This window comes from Meriones unguiculatus, chromosome 4 (genome assembly GCF_030254825.1).
Source record: "Meriones unguiculatus strain TT.TT164.6M chromosome 4, Bangor_MerUng_6.1, whole genome shotgun sequence".
In the NCBI taxonomy this organism is placed as follows: domain Eukaryota; kingdom Metazoa; phylum Chordata; class Mammalia; order Rodentia; family Muridae; genus Meriones; species Meriones unguiculatus.
The window spans coordinates 101,929,982-101,954,357 of record NC_083352.1 but is presented as its reverse complement, the minus strand read 5'-3'; the positions used below and the strand labels follow the sequence as shown (position 1 = coordinate 101,954,357).

The 24,376-nt window shown below is 48.7% G+C and overlaps 1 protein-coding gene across 8 annotated transcripts; it reads left to right on the top strand.

Annotated features, from left to right (window-relative positions):
- Positions 1 to 5,950: 5,950 nt before the first annotated feature.
- On the top strand, positions 5,951 to 23,951 carry Slc17a9 (solute carrier family 17 member 9). 8 transcript variants are annotated; one of them, XM_021647374.2, is made up of 13 exons: positions 5,957 to 6,173; positions 12,741 to 12,938; positions 13,332 to 13,471; positions 14,711 to 14,810; positions 16,974 to 17,104; positions 17,904 to 18,000; positions 18,241 to 18,337; positions 18,929 to 19,016; positions 19,751 to 19,785; positions 20,670 to 20,798; positions 21,408 to 21,463; positions 21,596 to 21,625; positions 22,899 to 23,951. In XM_021647374.2, the coding sequence occupies exons 1-13, from the start codon at positions 6,082 to 6,084 to the stop codon at positions 22,933 to 22,935; spliced, it is 1,230 nt and encodes a 409-aa protein (XP_021503049.1). In that variant the 5' UTR covers positions 5,957 to 6,081; the 3' UTR covers positions 22,936 to 23,951. The 8 variants fall into 8 exon arrangements, with proteins under 8 accessions (XP_060238708.1, XP_060238706.1, XP_060238705.1 ...); XM_060382721.1 differs by having other exon boundaries at positions 5,960 to 6,173; positions 19,751 to 19,767; positions 20,683 to 20,798; XM_021647357.2 differs by having other exon boundaries at positions 5,962 to 6,173; positions 20,683 to 20,798.
- Positions 23,952 to 24,376: the final 425 nt, after the last annotated feature.

Below are 24,376 nucleotides of genomic sequence, written 5' to 3'. Positions count from 1 at the left end.
AGTGATCTGAGTAATGCGTGTATACATGTGTTGTGTCTGGTGTGGGTGTGTTTGGTTGAATCTTGGCAGTGGCCCAGGCCTGATGGAGCCAATGCTGAAGGCTGGGTCAGGGTGTAGAGACCTGCAGAGCCCTCAGTTATGTGTGGATATGGGTGGTGGAGATAATGTGGGTACTGTCCTTTGGTCGAAGTCCTGACTATCTGGCACTAGAACTGGGAGTTCTGGTGTTTGGCGCAGAGAAGCAGTGTCCTACTTCCCAACTACTGAGTAGGGACTGTTTGCCTTGTTCTTGAGCAATGCAGTGTATACTGACCAGCTAGATCAAACTGGGTGTGTTTGGCTCTCTGGCACCTGAGCTGCTCGGGTAACACAGCTAACAAGCTGTCTCTGTCATGTTCCCATCTTCAGTATTATTCATCAATATCTACCTGTTTTCTCCCACAGGGTACTTTGTTGGGATGGAATGAAGTATCTTCCAGCTCTCTGCTCTCTGCTTCTACTTCAGAGGGCAGGTGCTTTGGCAGTATTGACCTTAGGGTCACATTAGTAACAGACTCAAGGATGAAGTTGTTGCTGTCATTATGACCCTCCACTGCTCTTCTGGTCTGTGAGTAAGGAGTGAGCAGATCTCCCCTTACCTCCCAGGCAGGTGCCTTTCAACATCATCTTGAGATGTAGCAAGAATAACATAGAGGGAGTTACTGGAGAGACGGGTCATTGGTTAAGAAGATATGATGAATGATCATGAAGACCAGAGTCCAGCGCCCACATACCAAGTAGACATCCCCCAAACTCATGTAACTCCAAGGAATCTGATGCCCTCTTTGGCCTCCACATACTCATAGGCATGCATGCACATGTACACATGTACACACACACAAACACACACAGTGTTTTTAAATGTGAAGGGAAAAGAACTTTTAGTTTTCAGGTAGCTAAGTTGGTGAGAAGCAGAAGTTGGTGAGAGGGGCAATCAATAAAGCTAGTGTTTGTTTTTAAAGCTCCATATACAGTCAGGTGTTTTGGCTCCTGTGCCTGTAATTACAGCATTCATGAAGCTGAGGAAGAGCTTTTCCAAGCCACCCTAGGCTGTATTATATATGAGATACTTTCTTATACAGAAAAGCACCAGACAGACAGCATATTTCATTTGTTAATATATATATATATATGATCACTTGTATGGCTAATCAGTTTGAGATGCTCTTAAAATTAGAAGACATAAAATGTATAATAATGGGAGGTCCCCTCTGTAGAGATTATCTGCAAAAATGGAAAAGAGGCTTGTTAAATGCATAAAATGTTAAATGGCTGTAAGACAAGGTGTTGACATCTTTCTTAACATTAGCCCAATCAGCCAGTACCTCAGATGTCAGTGAGTCTGGAGGACTTCAGAAAGAACTGCATGTGTATCCGTGATCCGCTAGTGCCTAGAAGTCACCTTCCAAAGGTGCATGTCGACTTTTCCTGTTGCAGGAGACAAATGAAGTTAATCTGCTTGAACTTGAACATGCAGGATACATTAGTTTTTCTGCTTGCCTCCTTTGAGTCTCACTCAGAAGTGTTTATGGCTTTTTACACAGTAGTTTTATTTCTTTTTGCACCTTTTGGTGGAAAGTGCCTTGAAATAAATGAAATGAGAATACTCTGGTACTCTGTTCCATCATAGGAGTAAACAAGATTGAAATTTCTGAAGCATAGTAATTATTGCACACTAAAGTGAGAATTTATCACCTGAATCATGGTTTCAGTTTGGTGTTTGAGACTCCTATGGTATATGTAGTTGAAGAATAGTCACTCTGAGGTGAGCAGTATAATGTCTTTATTTTCCTCTGTGCTATTACTGTTAGTTTTGGAGAGGAGAAACCAGGGTTCCAGAAAGGTTCTTACATGTTCCTTGATGACACTGATGTCATCAAGAGAATAAAATGGGAATTCCCTTCCAGAATGTTGCTGTCCAATCTCAGAATGAACAAAAGACCAAATTTCACACCTGCTTTTGAACACGCTGGATGGTGTGCAGGGGACACCATGCACAGGGACAGTGTACTCACCAGCCTTCACTCGTTGTTGTTGTTTTAACATGTCTTGTTCTGACATCGTGCATATTTTTTGTTTCACAAACATTGCTTTTTTCAGATGGTTAGTAAGCTGCATTGCCAGCAGGGAATATGTAGTCAGTATCAATCCTTAGCTTGCTAGAGTACTCATGTGCATACTTAATTGTAATTCTTCATTCAGGAGCATTTGTGCCCCAGCCACATATCATCTGAGAAGTACAGGTTGGGTAGCTTTTGGCTGCCTGCTGTGAATTTCTTAGTAAAAGTTTTCATGTTTTTTTCCCCAGAATGTCTGAAAGCTCTTTTTCTGCCCCCACTTCCCTGGAGAGGTACCACAAGAGAAAAGAATTACCGACTGTGCATGTCAGTGTATTAGAACTGGAAGAATAGGAAGATGTAGCTGCACTTTGCTTTTGCTCTGTCCCCAATCCAGCGGCGCCACAGCATAATGCCAGTCCACTCAGCTGACAGCTGCAGTATTCTTGGGCCCTAGGATGAGATGACCGTGGGTGCCCTGTGCAATGTGCAGCAGCTCCCGTGCTGGACCTCTCCGATGCCATTTTCTCGGTCAGGATTTAGGGAAATGCAGTGAGAAGAAGCCTCCAAGGGCTCTGAGCTGCACACTCTACAAAGGCCTTCTGCACTGGGTAATGGGTGATGATGGTACACAGGAAAGAACCTTGTCATCCCTGGGCCCTTTATGGCAATGCCATGGTATGGAACTCTTGAGCATTGCTCACAGTTCCCTTATGTTTTCAGAGGGTAATGCTAAATGGTCCAGTGGCAGACATCTCTGGTATGCTTGAATATGAACCCTCTTGCATGTTAAGAGGGGCTTGGGCTGTCACCTGCCTATCATGAATGAGTTCAATTTTGGAATGCCATCTGACTTGAGATTTATATGTACATGAAAGAACAAAGAATTTGAATGGCCTCTGGTATTACTGCCTTTTGCAGACTCTGACATAGTTCTTTGTGTTCTCAGTAATATGTCCTGAGATTATCTGCCTGTTCTGGAAGCATGGCTCTTGTGGATTAAGGCCTGGGCAACAGATCCATTGATGGGGTTATATGTGAACCTGGTGGACTGTGGGGCAGGAATGTGTGGCCTCATGCTGGGTATGAATGTTTAACAGATTGTGGTAGTCTTCTGTATCTGCAGCTCATCCATGCCCCCTAGATGAGGGCCAGGTTAAGTGTCATTGTGATCCTAATACAGAAGAAAACTGCAAAACTGTGCCCAACTGTAACCAAGAAATGTGACTACAGGATGCTACCTATCTGACTTTTTTTTTTAAGATTTAAAAAAAATTTTTTTTTGTGTATGAATGTTCTGCCTGGATGTATATCTGTCACCATGTGTGTGCCTAGTGTGCACAGAAGTCAAAAGTGGGCATCAGATCTCTTGGAACTTGAATTATGAAGAGTTGTAAGCTGTGATGTGAGTCCTAGACATCAAACTCAGGTCCTCTATAAGAACAAGGGCTCTTAATCAGTAGACCATCTCCGGCCGCTTACATGTGACTTTTCAAGGTCCTGATGAAAGTTCCCTTGCCTGGCCTTTTTGAAAGTCGGTGGAGGCTGGATTGGAGCCTTTTAGAGGATGGCTACTACTACAGGGTAGGCGGGACTATTCATTTCTTGAATCAACTTTGCCATGCATGACTGCTAGCCTCCAAATGCAGGACCTGCGGTACCTGGTAGACAGTCTCTAAATGGCTCTAAACTCCCCTTTCCTACAGGCACATCCACGGATTTCACCCATATGCGTGCACACAGGAATTGTCCCTCTTGTTGGTCATACAGACAACCCCTCCAACTGGTTCTCAGAAATAAAACAGGCTGTCCTGTCACCTAGAACTCTGGGTTGGAAAGAAAGAGTAGTGGTGGTGTTGGTAAGGTTCAGCCGAAGGTGCCAGCATCCAAAAAAGAATGAGCCGTTCCAGAGGCTGAGGGACCGTTTTTGAACAGAACTAGCCATGCACACGCATCTTTGTTCATCATGAGGTCCACTCCCTGGCTTCCTGTGCACTCAGACCTGGCTGCTCAAACTTCTCTACCACACATGTGTCTTAAAAGGTGGATGCAAATTGTATTTTCTTCTTTTCAGGCAGGAGTTTTGTAGCCCAGTCTGGTCATAATGGTGCTGTAGGCAGCAACACTGTATATGGCTCCTGGAGTCTTATTTTTATAGTTGCTTGTCAGTAACAGTGGAGTACAATCTAATTATTCAGTCTGATTTATTTGGATATTTCATCTTTAGAACTGTGAATTGTTGGACTATAAAGAAGTTTGGTTTACATGGAGTCGGAGTCTTGGAGGAGACTTGGGCCCAGGGTAAGGTCTAGGGGTTGCTTTTGTTCACAAACCCAGTCATCTGGACCCATGTTGCCTCAATTCTCAGTAGAATAGCCAAGATCTAAGAAAGATAGGATGGCAGTATAAGCAGCAGTATAAGATAGGAGTCAGTCAGCTCAAAGTGTAGCCCCTGTGCCAGACATTACCTGTCTGTCCCCACATCAAATTTTCGGTCTCAGGTTGCAAAGATGGTTTTGTCAGTTGTGTGTGGAGTACCTCACAAATATCAATGAGAAGCCCAAGAGAATGTCCACCCCAGCTACTACCAATAGCTGGTGGTGTTCACCTCCTAGCCAGACATGCTCCTCTCTCAAGCAATTGGCTGTACACACCCCTTCTGCTTTAGTGGCTGTGGGGAGCCTGGGGAGGAAAGCCCCCAACCCGTATCTACAATCCTGTCAACTCCTGCAGTGTACCTCTCCACCCTGCTGTTGAGGCTCTGGTCTGAGATCTATATCAGCACTCTGTATGGGTATACTCCTGCAGACCTCATGTGTATTGCAGGCCCCTCCTCCACTCAACCTACCTAAGGTAGCATCTCTACTTTTGGCCACCTGTCCCCAACAGGTGACAAAACAGTGACACCAAGAAAAAAATGCTAATGGTTCCTGCTCTGTGATTCTGGATCTTCCATATTCAGTTTTTGAAGAGCTTCACATCATAGTGAAAGTGTATATAAGTGGAAGAAAACAGACTTCTTAGTAGCATACACTTAGAGGCAATCCCTGGGCCACCAGCGAAGCAAACCTTTCTCTGCCATCATTGTGTCCTACTGGATATCTGATGTGGATGAAAGACTGACCTTACTTTTAGGTCCTGACTGTTCTCCCCAGAACTGGGGATTGAATCCAGGGCCTCACACCTGCTGAACACATGCTTTACAACTGAGCTGTATCCTGGCTTCAGATCCTTTTGTTTTATTTTTTAAGCCTCAAAGACGAGCTGTGGACTGGGTTGTAGAATTCTTACAAGGCATTCTGTAGAGGGTGGAGATAGAGGGCTTTGGGTGCCTTTGGTAGCTGTGTCCCATTCAGCCTCCAGCTGTGTGGAAGAGAAATTTATTTAGGATAGAGGAGGGATGAGCCAATGTAAGGAAGGAGACTCAGAAGCCTGCAGGTCAGGTCTGGCTGGGACTAGAGCCTAGTCCTTAGTCAGTGCTCAGAACACTGCCCAGGATTTCCAGGTCACTGCCCTTAGCCCCTGTGTTACCAGTGCTCTCACCAGCCCATTTTAAAACTTGACTGCCTTACTAAGTTTTACTATCTTTGTATTTGGTTATGGATTGATCCCCAATTCTTACTAGACTAGAACACAGTCCTGTGAGCATGGCTATCACTACCCGCAGAAAGAACCAGAGACTCTCATACATACTGCTCTCCTTCCTGAAAAAGTTATTTCTGGCAGGTTGGGGCCACAAGCCCCCAGAGAATTCTCTCCCCCAGCCGGAAGTCCCCATGGTACGCCTCGGTCTGCTGGAGCTGGAAGGTCCCTGGCCCTGCCTCCCCGAAGATCAGGGGGGTGGAGACTCAGTCCGGGGGCAACGCGCGTCCTGGGAGAGCTAGACGGAAGCACTGGGACTGACACGTGGACTTGGGCGGCGCTGCCCTGTGGGTTGTCCTAGGCCTGAGGTGGGAGGGCACTGTAGTGAGACACAACAGTGCCTATGCCATCCCAGCGCTCTAGCCCGATGCAGCAAACCCCAGAGGAGACCCGCAAGACCCCATCTGCTGGAGCAGAGGAGACACTATGGTCCAGGTGAACTGAGGTGTGGGTGGGTGGGGCCGGGGCAAGGAGGACATTTACGTTTAGGGAGGGAGCTGAGATGCTACTTCATAGGACCTGAGTTCAGGGAGCACCAGACTCTAGGGGCTGCCTCCCAGCTTCTCTGCATCCTGCCACTTTCACTCCTGGGATTGGCATGCCCCTCCCTGGACAGCCCTAGCCCACAAGAAGAGGGAAAACACAGATGCTCAGCCCGATAAAGGGACCCTCCTTCTCTTATCAGATAAGGAAATCTGGCGAATGGCCCTTTTGCCCCTCTTCCTGCCAGTGATTCTGAGGTGTGGGAGTCAGGGCAGTGTCTGATGCTTGATGGGAGTCATGGGCTGGACAGATGCTCACAGACTAAGGATCCAGGCAGCAGCTCCATATCACAAGGCTTCTAAACTAGGGAAGAAAACAGTTACCATCCTCATTCATACTCCATTCCCACTGTTTCCATTGCTCTCCAGGTAAGTAGCCCCACAGAAACCAGGAGCAAGAAGGTGGCATCTGGCTATGTAACCACTGCGAGAGGGTTCAAACAGGAGCCCCAAAGAGGGGGACCCAGACTACAAAGGAGCTCACACCCTGCTCTGGCTCCTATGGTCCCCAGGTAGAGGTTCCGGACCCAGGGCCCAGAGCAGTCTTGATACCTCCCAGTCACCTGAGGCAAGAGCCTGGGTCTGCTGAGAGGAGAACCTTAAGATAGTACCACCACTGGACCAGATGAAGGCACCGCAGGAGGTCATAGAGAGGCGCAGCACCAGGTCACAGCCCTGCCAGACAATTAGGGGAGGGCCAGATTCAGTGTGCCAAATGGGGAGACGGTGTGCCTGCCCTTACTAGCTCTCTCTTGCTCTCTGGCTCACCACCTTACTCCCTATCCCATGCTTATCCAAAGCCTCTGCTTCACCTGCTCCTGGAGGCACCACCCTGGGCTTTTCTGAGAACTGTAAACTGTTCTGCCAATTTTGCTGTAGGTTACAATTTAATGGCCCTGCCTGGCCCTTGCTTTACTGCTCTCCCTGTGTAGTTGCTCTAGTCACCTTTGGCAGAGGTTGTAGCTGAGAATTCTGGGAGATTTTGCAGGGTCAAGGTCATTCTCAACTCATGTGGGGGTAATAGTAACAGCACTAAATACTCTGTCTGCCCACCACCACCTCCATCCTTTTTCATGACTTGGGAGGCAAGGTACTCTTCAACAAATCTTGGAGTGTGAGGAGGCTGATGGAGACTGAGTTAGGGAGATATACCTCTGGAGTTCACTCTGGTCCCCTGGCCACTGGTGACAGTACATTTCCCCTCTCTGAACCAAAGGCCACGTGACCACCTGTTTGCTCAGCCCCGGATGCTGTGCACAGGCCATCTAACAGGAAACCAAGGCTGTAGAGGTCTGTGAGGAAGTGCCATGCTTGCTGAGAGTGCCAGACTGAGCCCTGGCTCCATCGGGCAAGTAGAGCTTTTCAGGCAGTCCTGACCCAAGCTCCTGCTCCTAAAGAGCTTTCAGCAAGATGGGGGCTCTTGACCCTGGGGTTCTAACTAGTCAGGCAGCTGGCCTATAGGACCATCTTATTTTGTGTTACCGGCAATTACTGAGGATGTACCTTCATTAGCCTAGCTAATATTGCCCACCCAGCTGAGGGAAAAGGTCTGGTTCTTGTCTCCAAGGGTGCTGGGATGAAGCAGAAGGCTGTTAGGTCCCAAGAAACCTGGGAGAAATGGCTAACCGAGGTGCCTATTTACATATCAAAGCTGCCTGGCTCTCCCAGCAGCTTTGTAACAGCACAAGTAACTGTTACTGAGTCCTGGCTCCCCTTAGCACTTATTTCAGCCCTCTACCCTAAACCTTTTCAGCCCCTGAGCTTTGCTTCCCTTCCCTCAGCTTCTCTTTCCTTTAAAAACCCAGCTATTTCTACCATGTGTTCTGGTTTTTCTCCCTCTCCTGGTCCCTTCTCTTTGCCCTCTCCTTCTTTTCCTCTCCACCTTGTCTCACTCTCCTCTCATTACCCATTCTGTTCTGTTAGCCATGTTCAGTCTAGACTCTTCCAGATGCCTCTAGCCGTACTCTCAAATCTACAAATAAACCTTTTCCTCAACCATATCTAGGAACTGTCATGTCCTCATTTTCATTCAGACAACACTTTGCCAAAGCCCTCTCCTACTCTTCTAGTCAGGGCACTGGTTGCCTAGGTTTTCCTGACTTCCCATGCTACCAGGAAGCTAGAGACACTTCTCATCTGGAGGGTGTGGGTCTAGCTGGCTTCCTGTTTCTAACTGGCCTTCTCCAGAAAGTAACAGGGATGGGCCATCATGGGTGCACCTGGGGAAGAGTGGAATGCTGGGTGGGTCCCTCTTGAACACAAGTGTCTCTCTGCTGCTTTAGTCCCATAAAGGAATAAAGCTCCTCATTAAAGATACCTCTGGAATCTTTATGTGGCTTCTCGTGGGTGAGTTAGCGTTGCTCCTGTGCCCCTGGTGTGATCCTCCTGCCTCTGAAACAAACCAGCTGTGCTGCATATAGTGTCCTCACCTGCTCTGCAGGTGTGGCAGCACTTGAGGGCAGCTTGAATCGCTTGACTGGTCACCCTGTGTTCCCAGTAATCAATGGCAGTATTGGCTCAGGACAATACCTGACAAGAAACGAAAGCAGAAAGCAGGAGATGATGATCTCCTCCTGCCTGCCAGCCTATCCATGCCTCGTCTTCTCTGACTATGAAACAATAGTGTCTGGGATTCCCAGCCTGAGAGTAGCTGGAGCTCTGAGTCTTCCCCCTCTACCAGCAAGGAACTTGTTGATCTCATGCTGGGCAAGCTCACAGCTTGCTGCCCTCCCCAGTGCCTGAGGTCCCCAGATATGTGGCAGAGGGCTCAGCCTTTCTTGGAGAAATCTACTCAAGAGATTTCTTCCTGGCTCTGGGGTTCAGAGGTTCCTTGCCCACACAGTGGAACCAGGATGGCCATCACCAGAGCAGACCTCAGAGGTTTCCCACCTCCCATGAGCTCTCTGGAGACACTTGGCTCCATAGTCTGGGGGCCGCTGCTGGACCCTAGAACTCCACAGGTCTTTTGGAGGAGTGTAGGTGTAATGCCCCCCCCCAGGAGCCCACCTCACCTGTCTCGCTGTTACCTCCTCTCTGTTCTGATTGCTGCCCTTTGAGGCCCATGCCACTTTCCCCCCTGCTGGACACTGATCACAGAATTTGGGCTCCTGGCTTGTGGCTCAAAGTCTTCTCTCTGCCATTTTATTTTGACTCTGCTGCTCTCATGAGCTTGTTCATTCTGCCTCCTGGCCCTCTCTTTTGACTCTGCTCCTGTTTGCCTGTGACTCTGTCCAGCACTTACTTTGCAGGGTTCTGGATCCAGGCCACCTGCAGCCTTGTGTCTCCAAGCTAGCTGGAATCTGCTAGTTTGTGCCTTCCCTGCTCTGTCTGTGCCAGTGTCACCTGCCTCAAGATTCTAGCCTACTTCCAAAGGACTTGTGTCTAGCCATGCTTCCCTTCTATCTGCCTTCTCCCAGAGAGGATGTCCTCCCTGAAACCCTACCTCCTCCTCCCAACTCAGACTCATTTGAGCACTCATCTCCCCAGAGGGTCCCACTGTTATGACTGTGCTCAAACCCATTTTATATTTTAAAAGTCTAAACTGTAGATTTTGTCTAGAATCACCATGAGGATAGTTAAGCTCAATCCCCAAACGCCCCAAAACAAACTCTCCACTGCTGTCCTAGATGGATGGTATGCTTATCACCATCTGTGAGTCAGTGTGGACACTCTAGTGGCTGATGACTGGCTGGCCGGTGCTGTGCGTAATATCCCTCTTGATATTTGTTGTGTCTTTAGGAGGAGGGTCGCATGGGCCAAGAGCCATTCTCCATATTGTAGCAGAATCAGATCAGGTTTGCCTACCACACACTGTTAGTCACTCAGACAATGAGCTTTTACAAAAGAGAATCTGCTTGCCAAATGACCATCCACAGAGACAACAGAGCAAATCTCAAGTCGACCTCCCACTAGAGACAGGGCTCGATGACTGAATACTTGCCTAGCAGGAGTGAGATCTTAGGTTTGATTCCCAGCACTAAAAAAAGAAAGAAGAAAGAAAGAGACAGAGAGCAGATCTCTCCCTCAGTAGAGGGCTAGGGTCTTTACAGGTGGAGGTGAGGGAAATAATGTAGACCATAGGTCTATGCATGTGTGATTAAACTCACTAACAGTATCCAGACCTACATGTCTGTCATGACCATCTTTCCCAAAATTGCTGATATCCAAATTCACTGAAAAGGAAGAGCCAGGACAGGAGGCTGGTCTGATCTGGAGGGCATACCAGAGTTTCTGTTTCACTATCAGATTTCTTCAGTCAGCAGAATTCTCTGGGTGAATGGTAATCCAAAACTTGAATGTTTAAGAAGCTAGCAAAACATGCCTTTAATCCCACAATTCAGCAGGTAGAGGCAGGAGGATCTCTGTGAGTTCAAGGTCAGCCTGGTCTACACAGTGAGCTCTGGGACAAAATAGACTCTAAGAAAGAAGAAAGCTAGAGTGGCTCATATCTGTAGTCCTAGCACTCAGACAGCTGAGTCAAAGGGGTTGGTTGTTTTGAGTCTGAGGTCACCTTGGGCTCCGTTATTCTAGTCTACTCTGCACAGTAAGATGTGGGTGGAGCAGAGAGAGAGGGCACTTTGCTTCCTATCCTTCCATCCAGCTAAGGCCACCAGTCTACCATGTGACCTTGTGTATACCAGGAAGTTGTTACCATCAGAGCTCTTCTCAGGAAGCATGAACCTGGCTCCTATAACTGAGCCACGTACCTCACTCTTCCCTTCTTAGCTGGGAGCCAAAACAGGGTCTGCTTCTTTCCCTCTGAGGCTCTTTGCCTCTTCAGTGTCAGCTGTGCAGTAAACCCCACTCAAGTGGGAGCCCTGAGATCCAGTTGCAGTGCTATGTGAGATCTGGATGCCCAGCAACCTTGCCCAGCCAGGATTCCTCCAGGGATAACTACCTACTATCTTCTCCTGACTATACCACACCCCCTTCCCGGAAAAGCTCAAGAGCTTTCCTGGGGTACTTTGAGGGCTCGCCGTACTACTACTCCCTGGGCGTCCTCTGCTCCCCCTGAGTTGGGTTCCCCTGTTATAGAAAATTGAAAGCCTATGAATGTGTATTATTAATAGCCTATAATTATTGTGGCAATTATTACTAACCCCCTACAGTAACAATAAAAGACACAGACACCTGATAGGGTTTTTTTTTTTTTTGGTTGTTTTTGAGACAGGGTTTCTCTGTGTAGCCCTGGCTGTCTAGGCTTGCATTGTAGACCAGGCTGACCTCCAACTCACAGAGATCTGCCTGCCTCTGCCTGCCTGAGTGCTGAGATTTACAGACATGCACAACCTCACCTCACCAGTGAGAGACACACACACACAAATACTGTTTGTTTGTTGTTTTTGAGACAGGTTTTTTTTTTGTTTGTTTGTTTAATAGCCCTCCCTATTCTGGACTCACTTTGTAGACCAGGCTGATCTCAAACTCACAGAGATTTGCCTGCCTCTGCCTCCCAAGTGCTGGGATTACAGGCATGTGCCACTTTGCCCAGCTACCAGTGATAGATTTTTAATAAGACTTATTTCCCCTGGGCCTGGGCATATATAAACCCCCTAAACTACCTAATTATCTCCCAGTCCCACATCCATGCCACTTGTAATCATTCTTATCTGAGCTACTTCCCACCCAAAATAATATAAATACTCATACTCGCACATGCTTTCCCTGGCTGCTTCATGCCGATCCTCAGAGTCAATTTCTTCCAGCCACATGGTTCTTCTTTACGTTAACCCATGGCAGTCTGCTTTCCTTCCTTCTCTCCTGTTCCCCTCTCTCCCTTCCAGTGATCCTTCTTTCCTCCAAGCCTGTGAATTTTAGCTCTGCCTACCTCACTTCCTGCCCTGCCCAGGTGTGTAGGCATCTATTCAACCAATAAGAGATAATTTTGAGGCAAGGATTACAAACATCATTTTGGGTACCCGAGTGTCTGCTCATAACAGACAGCAAGCAGACCTCGGGAGCAAAATAATTAACATTAGGATATAGCACCAGACCAACCCCCAACATTCCCCTGCTTGGCACACTGCCCTGAAGGTTGTTAGCTGTCTGCTACTTTTGGATCCCTTTCTGCAGTCCCATGGCCCACAAGAAAGTTGAGAATATGGGCCGTGCTAGTATCTGCTCTCAACTTGGGATCCTGGTGTGGTCCTGATAGCCAGAAGAATGGGCCCAGGCTCTGAGCCTTGTGAGTAAACTGTCATGTATTTAACATGCCCCTGTCCTGAAGGCTGTGGTACTGTTCTCAGCCCCTGTGTTTAGAATTGGCCTTATGTTCTGGAAGTCAACAGAGTTGGTGCTTTCAAATGTTTATTAGCTTGCCAAAATCCCCACCAAAGAGGTTAACTTAATTCCCACCCATACTGTATGCATGACCACATTCCCTAGCCCTTGGGAAGGCTAGTGATCAAGGCTAGCTATGGACCCTCTCCTGGTCCTGATCCTCTCTCTGTGTGTCTTACAGGCCTGAATGCCAGGCATGGACAGGAATGCTGCTCCTGGGCACCTGCCTGCTGTACTGCTCTCGTGTCACCATGCCCGTCTGTACTGTTGCCATGAGCCAGGACTTTGGCTGGAACAAGAAGGAGGCTGGTATCGTGCTCAGCAGCTTCTTCTGGGGCTACTGCCTGACTCAGGTGGTGGGCGGCCACCTTGGGGATCGGTAACCAACCTCCTCTCCCCACTTCTCAGGCTTGAGGGGGACCATTACCTGGGTGCCTCAGAGAGGTGGTGTGGTCAGTCCTGCCCTTGCACACAGGAGAGGGAGGGGCTGATGGGAGAGGACCAACAGATATCTGGGGAGGGGCTTAGCTTTTTGGGAGAGGAGGTCAAGTGTAGCAGCTCTGAGGCAGTCTGCACAGAAACATGAAACAGACAGGGCAGACTCAGCCCTGTATACCATATTAAGCTCTGGACCCCTCTAAAGGGCAGGTCACTGCAGTGTCCATCACAAGGGCACTTGTGATGAGCACTGGTTAGTACAGTGGTTAGTGATAGTGCCCCTCAGCCCTCTCAAGTAGCCACTCCATCCTGTCCCTCCCTGTGTCTCATCCAGCATCGGAGGTGAGAAGGTCATCTTGCTGTCAGCCTCCACCTGGGGCTTCATTACTGTTGCCACACCACTGCTTGCCCAGCTTGGCAGTGGCCACCTGGCCTTCATGACATTCTCCCGAATCCTCACCGGTCTGCTCCAAGGTAAGGGCCATCTCCAGCTTCCTCCCTCCGATGCTGCCTTTTGACCTTGTCGCCAGGAAGACTAGACAGAGGAACATGCACACCTGTGTACCCGCATGCTACCTTTGCTCAAAAATCTGTTCTGTATAACTAAGATATTTATTTTGAATGACAACCCGTGTCTATTCACTCAGGGCAGGGATTTTGGGTGCAGGGGGGTCTTGCCATATCTGTGTCATCTGTAGACAAAGAAGAGGTGATGGAGCTCCCCAACCCTGTGGTTCTCCTTCATAGGGTGGTGGGTCTTGGCCCCAGGTCTCATGATCTCAAGCAGCAAGAACTGCCTTCTGAGAAGCCCCCTTCATTGACATGGTGATAAAAAGTTCCAGAAGGGAAGCAGGATGGTGGTTCCTGCCTCCCTGTTGTGAGTGATAAAAACAAGGGAGGCTGTGGGTTCCTACTGTTGCACCCCCAAAGAGCCTCTCAAGGAATCTCTCCAGACTGAAGTTTAGAACCCTCTTACAATAGAGAGAATACTCAAGTTTTTTTATTTGTTTGTTTGTTGTTTGTTTTAAGACAGTCTCATTTTGTGTAGCCCAGAACTCACTACTTAGACCAAACTGGCCTCAAACTCAGACCAAATCTGCCTGCCTTTGCCTCCAGAGTGCTAGGATTAAAAGAATGTGCCCAGCTGTTTCCAAGCTTCTAAGCTGCCTAGGAACCAAAGGGAATCCTGGGAGGAAACTGTCTCTAAGAATAGGTAGAGTTACTTTCCCAGAAGGGTATTTATGTGTACATGGCAGACATATAGAAGTATATGGCTAACATATGAAAGTGTCTGACAGTGCCAGAACACAGTAGAGAGGCTGCTGTGTAGACTCTGTGTGCACACATGAATGTGTTAGTGGGAGGACTGTCAAATGCCACCAGGGAGCTGATTCGGGGCATGTATGTATGTATGTGCACACACAACAGTCTGGATGAAGGGTAGTATGTCTTGGGGTAGAAGTGTTTTGCTTTAAAGCAGAGTGCTCTGCAAGGGATGTTTTATGTCACTCTGTATAACTCTCACCCTGAATTAGTTTGGTTCCTTACCCAAATGTTGCCAAAAGCCCAGCCCTGCTGGTCCCTTATAGCCCATTGAGGTAAGAGAAAGGACACATGGGCATCCTCTGGATTCACAGCCCAAACCCAAATGGTGTCCTGGCTCTCACTGGCTGTCACTGAGCACCCATTGACAACATTCTCTGCTTGTTTTAGGTGTCTATTTCCCAGCCCTGACCAGTCTGCTGTCCCAGAGAGTGCAGGAGAGTGAGAGAGCATTTACCTACAGCACTGTGGGTGCTGGCTCCCAGTTTGGGTAAGGTCCTGCCTCCCAGGGATCCAGGAAGCTTCCAGCTGAGTTCTCAAGGTCCATCCTTCAAGTCCAGCATTAATAGTTAAAGTAGAGGTGCTTGAGAACTGTTGGCTAGTGCTAGGTTCCAAAGGCTGATCGCTGTACCTCATGTCTGTGCTACATTTGTGAAAGTGCCTTATCTACTGTTTTTGCTGTGACAAAACAAAAAAAGCAGATTAAGAAGAAAGGATTGGGTGTGTGGGCGGTGGCACATTTCTTTAATCCCAGCACTTGGGAGGCAGAGGCAGGTAGATAGATCTCTATGAGTTTGAGACCAGCCTAGTCTACAGAGCCACTTCTAGGACAGCCAGAGCTACCCAAAGAGAAACCATGTCTCAAAGAAGGAGGAGGAGGAAGAGGAGGAGGAGGAGGAAGAAGAAGAGGAGGAGGAAGAAGAGGAGGAGGAGAGATTTACTTTAGCTTGTGGTTTGTGGATACAGTCTGTCATTGCAGGGAAGTCGTGACAATGGGGTATGAGGCAGCTGGACATATTGCATCACAGCCAGAAGCTGAGAGATAAATATTGGTACTCAGCTTACTTTATCCTTCTTTCTGGGGGTGGGGGGTGGCTTCTTTTTTTACAAGGTCTCACTGTGTAGCCCTGCTGACATCACTCACAGAGACCCTCTGCCCCTGTCTCCTGAGTGCTGGGATTAAAGGTGTGTGCCACCACACCATCTCACTTTCTCCTTTTTAAAAGATTTATTTATTATTTATACAGTATTCTCCCTGCATGAGTGCCTGCAGGCCAGAAGAGAGAACTTAATCTCATTATAGATGGTTACGAGCCACCATATGGTTGCTGGGAACTGAACTCAGGACCTTTGGAAAAACAGCCAGTGTTCTTAACCTCTGAGCCAGCCATCTCTCCAGGCCCCTCATTTTCTTCTTTTTATTGAGCCCATGACCCCAGCCCATGGTTTGGTGCTGCTAACACTCAATCTTGTTCTTCCTCTTTCTCCTCAGTTAAACCTTTCTGGAAATATCTTTATAGACACCTGCAGAGGTGTGTTTCTATGGTGATTATAAATCTTCTCCAGTTGACAGTAAAGGCTAGCAATCACAGCATGCCTCTGCCTTTCTGGATGCTGTAAGATGATGCTCTAGCATGTAGACTGGGTGGGTCCACCCTCTGAGACATCCCTATGTGGGCATCATGGAGGAAGGGCCACTGCTGGTATATTGAGTGGACTCCTGGGAGGTTAAAGGGGACTTCCTGATGCATTCAGCCTTGGGTCTACTGCTGCTGAGTTCAGGATGGGGAGGGGAGGAGAGAGGGAGCTGCAGAGGCTGCCTGTGAAAGAGGTTGACTCTGCCAGGTGGGTTGGCCTGACTTAACCCTAAAAACACAGTTCATGCTGTGAAGTGTGAATGTCAGAGAAACAATAGGGTTCAAAATCTACAGAAGGGTTCAGTATACATCTTCAGTCCTGGTTCTGATGTCCTGCACAGCAGACAGGCTTCTATGCATGGCCAGCAGGGGTGGGGAAAGAAAGTACTTGAGCCAGGGTAGGGAAGTGCCCCAGGTGCCATTCCTGGGACACAGACGAATGCACAGGAAGAAAGGAAGCAGCTCAGCCTCATACCAGAGCCCAGTGTTCTCTCTTTATTCTTGGGCGAGTGCACAAGGTGGGTGGAGGTTGAAGGCGGAGGCAGAGGTGCCCTGCATTGTATCCGGGACTTAGTATCCTGGAGTCAAGGGGAAGGTTGTGGGGCTTGGTGTTTGCAGCCATGCTTTTGTACTTAGAACTTTTTCTGGAATATCATCCTTTATAATATATGGAGGGGAAAAAAAAGGAAAGAAAAGAAAGAGAGAAATTTCATTTCGGTGTTTCCTAAAATACCTTTTTATCAATGTCGTCACCCTGCCCCTCGGACATCCACATGGCAAATGGTGGGCCAGTTTGAAGGTCTAGAAGAAAGAGATTGAATATTCAGCTGAAGTTCTCATGCTGAGTCCCCTCACCTGCTCCCAAATTCCCCTTGCCCCAACTGTCCCACCCCCAGTCTCCCTGAAGAAAAAAAAATAAGTAAGGCGGGGGTATCTGAGTAGCTTCTTTCCCTGGGGGCTTGACTCATTTGTGGATAACCACCAAGGTCACTCCAAAACTGCTCTGTATCTCCCAGGACACTGGTGACCGGGGGTATAGGCTCGGTGCTCCTGGACTGGTGTGGCTGGCAGAGTGTCTTCTACTTTTCCGGTGGTCTCACCTTGCTCTGGGTGTGCTACGTGTACAGGTACCTGCTGCATGAGAAAGGTAACTGCAGTCGTGTGGGCCAGTCCCTGTGCCTCCTCCGCTTGCAGCAGTGCTTCAAACATCTGTGGCAGAAACCTTTTCTGGGGAGAGCGAATGAACCTCTACTCGCCCCAGACAGGGCACCAACAACAGATCCAAGAAACAAGTCCACTCAAGTCTAGCTTAAGCTCACCCCAGCAAGGATGATGATGGTGACTTCCCTACAGCTTGACAGATGGAGGCCCCTTCTTAGCTAACCCCCCAGGCTCACTTGTGGCTGGGGCAATAGTACAGAAAGCACAGGCGGAAGAGGCTGGAATGTCAGGTGAGGGTCTAATGCCAACAGACTCCATATTGAGGGTATCTTTGTGGGTAACCATAACTGCCTGGGGAAGAGAGTAATAACCAGCTCCGAAAACCCAAGTGCTGAGCCCTCAGCCAGCCCCAGCTCTGGATTCTCATCATTCTGTTCCATCAGGGCTGAAACTGACACAGGATGTCTAGGACGTGAAGGCAGGTGGTAGGACTAGGCCGAGTCTTCAGGTAGCAAGAAGGGGCCTCTGAGACATCCCTATGTGGGCATCATGGAGGAAGGGCCACTGCTAGTATATTGAGTGGACTCCTGGGAGGTTAAAGGGGACTTCCTGATGCATTCAGCCTTCTATGCATTCAAGACATAGAACTTGACTCTCATGGGTATTGTCACCTGATAGGCACTCCCTAAAAGGGACAGTAAGATGCACCCTGACTCCTCTGCTGTGTTAGGAACGACATGGTGTTCCTGGTCCTGAAGCTATCACTTTGAAATCTGTCCCCACAGACCTTGTCCTAGCCCTGGGTGTCCTGGCACAAGGCCTACCTGTGGCCAGCCCCTCCAAAGTGCCCTGGAGACAACTCTTCCGGAAGGCCTCTGTCTGGTGAGTTAGGGTTGGCATAGCCAGGCAGAGTGTGGGTGAGGACAGGGCATGGGGCATGACAGCCACTGTTGCATGGAGCTGGCTATGCTTGGCAGGACCCAGTCCTGACACTCCAGCAAATGCCCCAGAATTCAGAGAGTAGGGCCTTGGTGTCCTTCGGGAGGGAGTGGGCTATACATGGAGTCAGTGTCAAGAGGGGCTGGCAGCTGGTTAGAGCCCTGAGCCTGGTACCCCACACAGGGCGGCTATCTGCTCCCAGCTGTGCTCAGCTTGCTCCTTCTTCATTCTACTCTCCTGGCTGCCCACCTTCTTCAAGGAGACCTTCCCTCACTCCAAGGTGGGTCATACTGCTTGGGTCCTCACCGGGTAAGGATGGCTAAGCTTGGGCTGTAAAGGCTCCTATGTGTGGGTGGTTGCATCCTTGTCTTGGAAACTCCATTTCCCTATGGCCTTCAGGCCCGGAGATGACAGTCCATTTCGAAACAGACACTAATTCAAGGCTATGAGAGCTTTGAGAGCTGTAGCCACCTCAACCCAAGACCTTGCTCTGCTGCCCAAGAGAGCCCCCTCTCTTAGGCCTGGCTAGCTAATGTGCTGATGCCACATCCAACGGAGTCCTGTGAATCCTGGAGTCCTTGGGCTGTGCAGTCCCAGGCAGACTGGCTTGGCTCTAGCCCTGTTATAATAAGGGGAACATGTAGGGAATGTGGCTTCAGGAGTTAACCATTAGTGGGCTCAGTTCTTGCCCAGGGGGCTAGAAATGGGCTGGTTAGGGCCTGTCTTCCTAGAACCCTCTGCTTTTAGGCCTTGCCTGTGGGTGGGCAGAGTTCAACTGATGTGGTGAGACTGGAGTGATCCTCCTGCCTGGGTGTCATCTTGAGGCTAGGTGCCACCCTGGCCACCTTTGAGGCTGCACCTCTCCCTGCAGGGATGGATCTTCAATGTAGTACCCTGGCTGCTGGCGATTCCTGCCAGTCTATTCAGTGGGTTGCTCTCTGACCATCTCATCAGTCAGGGTGAGTGTTGGGGTAAATTATCATAGGTAAACCACAGCCTCAAGAACCTCACTCCCCTCTCGCAGTACAGTTGCATCACTGGGGAAAGGTCATACCACCATCCCGTGACAGACAGTCTTTTAGAGTCAGCCCAAGGAATGGAAGCAGCCTGGGGCTGAGGAGCCCATTGTGTCTTTCTTGATCTCCCCTTTAACGGGAAGGATTGGGGGAAGCAAGAGAATCCTAGTGAACAGAATCCTGGACCCTCAACAGGGAAAGAAAAGTATCCGGTAGTGCCTGACATCACAGGTACCTAGATTTGCTCTTGAATCTTCCAGAGAATCTTCCAGGGGCCACACTGTAACTCCAGGGGGCAATGTCCTTATAGACTCAGGTATGGAAGACACATGCAATAAAGGTTTTCCTTAATAGAAAGTAGCACACATTAATTGTGGCAAGACCAGAAAATTTGAGGAAACTCAAAGAAACTGAACTAAGCTTGCCTGATAGCTTGCACTTTTGTAATACCCCATGGGGCTGCCCTTCCATATTTCTACCCAGACTGCACCACAGGAAACCCTCTGACACATATACTGTACATGATAGGGAATCTCTGGTCTTGAGCCCTGAGGCGTTGCCCTGTGCACCCCCTTTCCTCTTCTGTGACTCTGTGGGTGGGACTCTATTGAGAACACCTTTAAGGGCCACCCAGAAGAGCTGATAGAAACTCATCCTGGTTCTGTCTTCCTGTTCAGGTTACAGAGTCATCACGGTGCGTAAATTCATGCAGGTAGGAAAATCATTTGACTCCCTTATCTTAATTTTTCTATTGCTGTGATAAGGCACCATGGCCAAAGCAACTTATAGAAAAAAAACATTTATTTAGAGCTTCCAGCTTCCGATTGTTGGACCCCAAGACCATCATGGAGGGAAGCATGGTAGCAGCCAGGCAGGCAGACATGGCCCTGGAGCACTAGTTGAGAGCTTACATCTTGAGACACAGCCACAAAGCAGAGAAAGAAACACTAGGAATGCTGTAGTCTTTTGAAATCTCAAAGGCCACTCTTAGTGACGTACCTCCTTCAACAAGGCCGCACCTCCCAATCCTTCCTAAACAGTTCCATCAACTGGAGACCAAGTATTTAAATATATGAGCCTATGGGGACTATTCTTATTCAAATCACTACATTCCTCCCTGGACATCCCTACTTTGTTCTGGTCTTCTGGGACCTGAGGGTTGTGTACGCAAATCCCCTGATTTCTGGAACCAGGCTGATATCAGATACAGGCTGAGAAAACTGCAGCCAGGTCTCATGGTCCCAGAACCGTATTTGCTCCTAGGTGTTGGCAGAGTCAGCTCAGATTTGAAAGTCTGTAGAATATCAAATCATCAGAGGCCAGTCCACAGCAACAGAACTCAGAAAGAGGCTACTGCAGGTGGCCACTGGAAGATGCTCTGGGGTCAGTATTGGCTAACCTGAGAACCTTCTCAGAGTTCTGAAGATGGTCTCTGCGTCTCTCTGTGTCAGGGCATGTAGAGTAGGGAAGACCCAGCCTGGGAGGGATTTTTAGGCAGAACTATTCTGATCTTGTTCAGAACATTAGGGGTCCTTTAACTGGGGCCAAGCCAGGATGAGCCATATTGGCCAACATGACTCCTTGGCCCCTCACCAGCCCTGTTCTGCAGGTGATGGGCCTTGGCCTGTCAAGCATTTTTGCCCTGTGTCTGGGTCATACTACAAGCTTCCTCAAGGCTATGATCTTTGCATCAGCTTCCATTGGCTTCCAGACCTTCAACCACAGGTAAGGGCCCATGACCTCATACCACAGGGCTGCCTGTTTTTAGTGCATGCTGGTTCAGAGGCTTATGAAGGTGGGGTTAGGAAAAGCTCCCCATAATGTTATAATAGGTAGATCTGGGTACCAAGCCAGGGTCATTCAAGAAAACAAGGACACCTCCTCCAACCCCATGCTGAGAGGAGGGCCTAGGAAGAGGAATGGACTTAAAAACACTAGGCTTGATGCTTCTCTGCAGACTGTTCCCTTCAGTTTGCATCTTTTCTCTTATTTGTAGTAGTAGCAATCTAGTTAAGCATCTCAGGGGTGCATTAGGAACCCAGTTCAAAGCTGTCTTAAATTAATAAACAGCAGACTGCATTTGAGCCTACCGCATGCTTCTCTGGTCTTGTATACCTTCTCAGAATCAGCTTCTAGTGTTGTGTCAGCAAGAGGGTAGGAATGCTGGGGTGTGGAGTATATGGTGCCAACAGACCTAGCAGCACTTGCCAGGTAGGGGCAGGGCGGGCTTGGGATGACTTCAAACCCTCTTTTATGTTCTAGTAGCCCCTTTAGGCCAAGTAGGGGTAGCCAGGCCTGTGGCCACTAATCTGCCTTCCTTCCTGTTTGCCATAGTGGGATTTCAGTCAATATTCAGGACCTGGCCCCGTCCTGTGCTGGCTTTCTGTTTGGTGAGCTGCTTGCTTATTCCTGCTTTATCTACTGCCCTTGCCAGTAGGTTATCCCAGGGGATGGAGGTGGGAGCTGTAGGAGCAACAGTGGATCTTCTCATGACGTCTCCCTCCTCACTTTCCTGTTCACAGGTGTGGCCAACACTGCAGGGGCATTGGCAGGTAAGGGATGGCTCCAGGCCCAGGCCTAGAGTTCTTTTGTTCTTCTGGTAAAGTAACTTTTACTCCTCTGAAGTAATTGTTGTTTCAGAGGCTCTAACCTAGGCCTAGTCCAGGAAGCTTCTAGCCTCCATACTATCTAATCTAGGTCTAGAATATCTTCAGCCTCTGAAACTTACTGCTGAATAAACCTGCCCTTTCTAGCTCTTTCTGAACTCTGGCTGGTTGGTTCAACTCAGCTGTTCTGGATCAAACTTCTCTCCAAGCTGATTTGATTCAATTTGGTTCCTCTCAGCTTCTGACTGAATTGCTCTGCTGCTCTGCTTGGCCTCAAACTAACACTAGCAATCTGTTCTAATTCTCTGGCTCGTTCTGTCTTCACCTGTGTCTAGCTCGTTCTCTCTTCAATCTCTTTCTGTAAAACTCTCCTGGTAAAAATTGCCTCTGAATTCCACAAACTGAACTGCCTCTCAACTGACTGACTCACCCAACTGCCTGAACAGAACTCAGACATCTGCATGTCTCTGTCTCCTAACTGCTGGGATTAAAGGTGTGTACCGCCATACCTGGACCTAAACTTTTCTTTACCTGAAACTTGTTCTATACCAGGCTGGCCTTGAACTCAGAAATCTGTTTGCCTCTGTCTCCTGGGATTAAAGGTGTGTCTGTATTCCAGCCAGATCACAGATCTTTTGCCAGAATGACCATTTAATTCTGAATTAAAATGTCTCTACATTCTTTGTTTTGGGTCAGCTAATAAGTGAGTATGGGGAGGAGCTTAGATGGGGTTCATGCCACCTTGCTCATCCAGTGCTGCTGAATGGGGTCAAGGTAGGGCATAAGCACCAAGATGGCCCAGGGAGAGTAACAGATATGCCAGCTGAGGTGTCACTTGATTTGGCTGATGGTGGGGGACCCACAAGCCACTCTCCCCTGACTGACACCAGGTCTTAATTAGTCCTGTAGTTTGGGGTACCACCTGGTCCCTCACCTAAGTATCTGGGCTGACAGACTTATTCTCTACCTTCTGTTTTGTTTTCCTTGGGCGGGACATGGAGTGGGGACACCGCCAACATGTGACTTAGAATGGCCTGTGAGGACTCTGTCTTCTAAGACCAACCTGAGTCTGAGTCTCCAGTGGCCCACAGCTCAAATTTCCAAATTTATCCCAGGGTCTTCAGGGCATTTCTGTTCTGCCCTGCTCTGCCCCAGAGCTTGCTGATTTGTGGGGCCAGTTTCCCTGGAGCGTTGGTCAGTCTCTGCCTCTCTTGTCTAGGTGTCGTAGGTGTGTGTCTGAGTGGCTACCTGATTGAGTCCACTGGATCCTGGACCTGTGTGTTCAACCTGGTGGCCATCATCAGCAACCTGGGACTGTGCACCTTTCTGGTATTCGGGAAGGCCCAGAGGGTGGACCTGATCCCTACTCATGAGGACCTCTAGCTCCCAGACTGTCCAGTCCCACCAAGTACCCTGATGTCAGCATCCTAAGGACAACAGCTCTGTTGGTGAAACTGTGAATCATCACCTCACATATAGGAGCAGACAGCCAAGACCATGGTCTCCTGGGGAACCCAAATGAGTTGGAGAGATAGGTAGAAACAGACACCTGAGTACACAATGGCCTGTGTCAGGAGTAGGGTCATGGCCTCTCTGAGCTTCAGTGTATCCATCTGCTGGTCAGAGCTGTCCCACCCTCCTCTCAGGTTCAGTGGGACTGCTGCCTGCGATTGTGGAAGCCACATTGCTGACAGGCATCTCCAGTCCATCTGATGTGTTGAGGATGTGTTGTGTGCTGATAGATGTTCAGGAGCAGCTCTGACTCTCACCCACCCCAGGCAGCATCCTACCTCTGTCTCTCCAGCAATGATAACCCAAGATGTCTATAGACATTAACCCATGTCCCCATGATAAGACAGGCCCACCAGAACCACAGTTCAGAAGCTATGGTTTCTGCTTCTCCCTGGAAGTCAGGCTGCCACTCCAGCTGGACCCATGTGCAGTGGACTAGAGGTCCTTGCCTGCCTCTACAGACCCCAGTCCCCTTCCTGTGGATCACTCAGTACTACTGATGTGTCCTGCCTAGGCAGGCAGGTGCCTGGCACTTCTCAGGCTCTGCCTGGATTCTCCAGGTATCACAGACCCCAGAACAAGGTGAAACCTCCCCCCACTTTCTAGCCTTGTTTTTCTACCTCCCCTTTTATACCTTGTGGAGCTGGTGGTTTCATGAACTGATAATGAATTCCAAGATTATAATTAGATTATCTTTATAGATATGTTGAGTCTCACTAAAGTCTTATTTAAGCAAAAATTATTAAACTATTTAAAAGAAGATTGTTGTTTTGTTTGACACTTTTTGTTGCATGAACTTTTCCTGGGGAGACAAACAAGCTTCTATTCACCCCTACTTATATCACTAATGACACACACACACATACACACACACACACAAAAAAAAAAAAAAGGTTCCCCTTTGCCAGGCACAGTAGCACACACCACTAATCCTAGCACTTGGAAGGTGAATATCTCTGAGTTCAAGGCCAGCCTGGTGTACATAGTGAGCTTCAGGATAGCCAGGGCTATGTAGAGAAACCCTGTCTCAAACCAAACCAACCAACAAACAAAAACCCAAGCAAACAAAAATGGTTCCACCCAAGTTTAACTTGATCAGCCAATGAGTTTGGTTTGGGGCTCTTTCTGTTTTGTTTTGAGACAGGGTTTCTCTGTGTAACAGAGCTGGGAACTTATTCTGTAGAC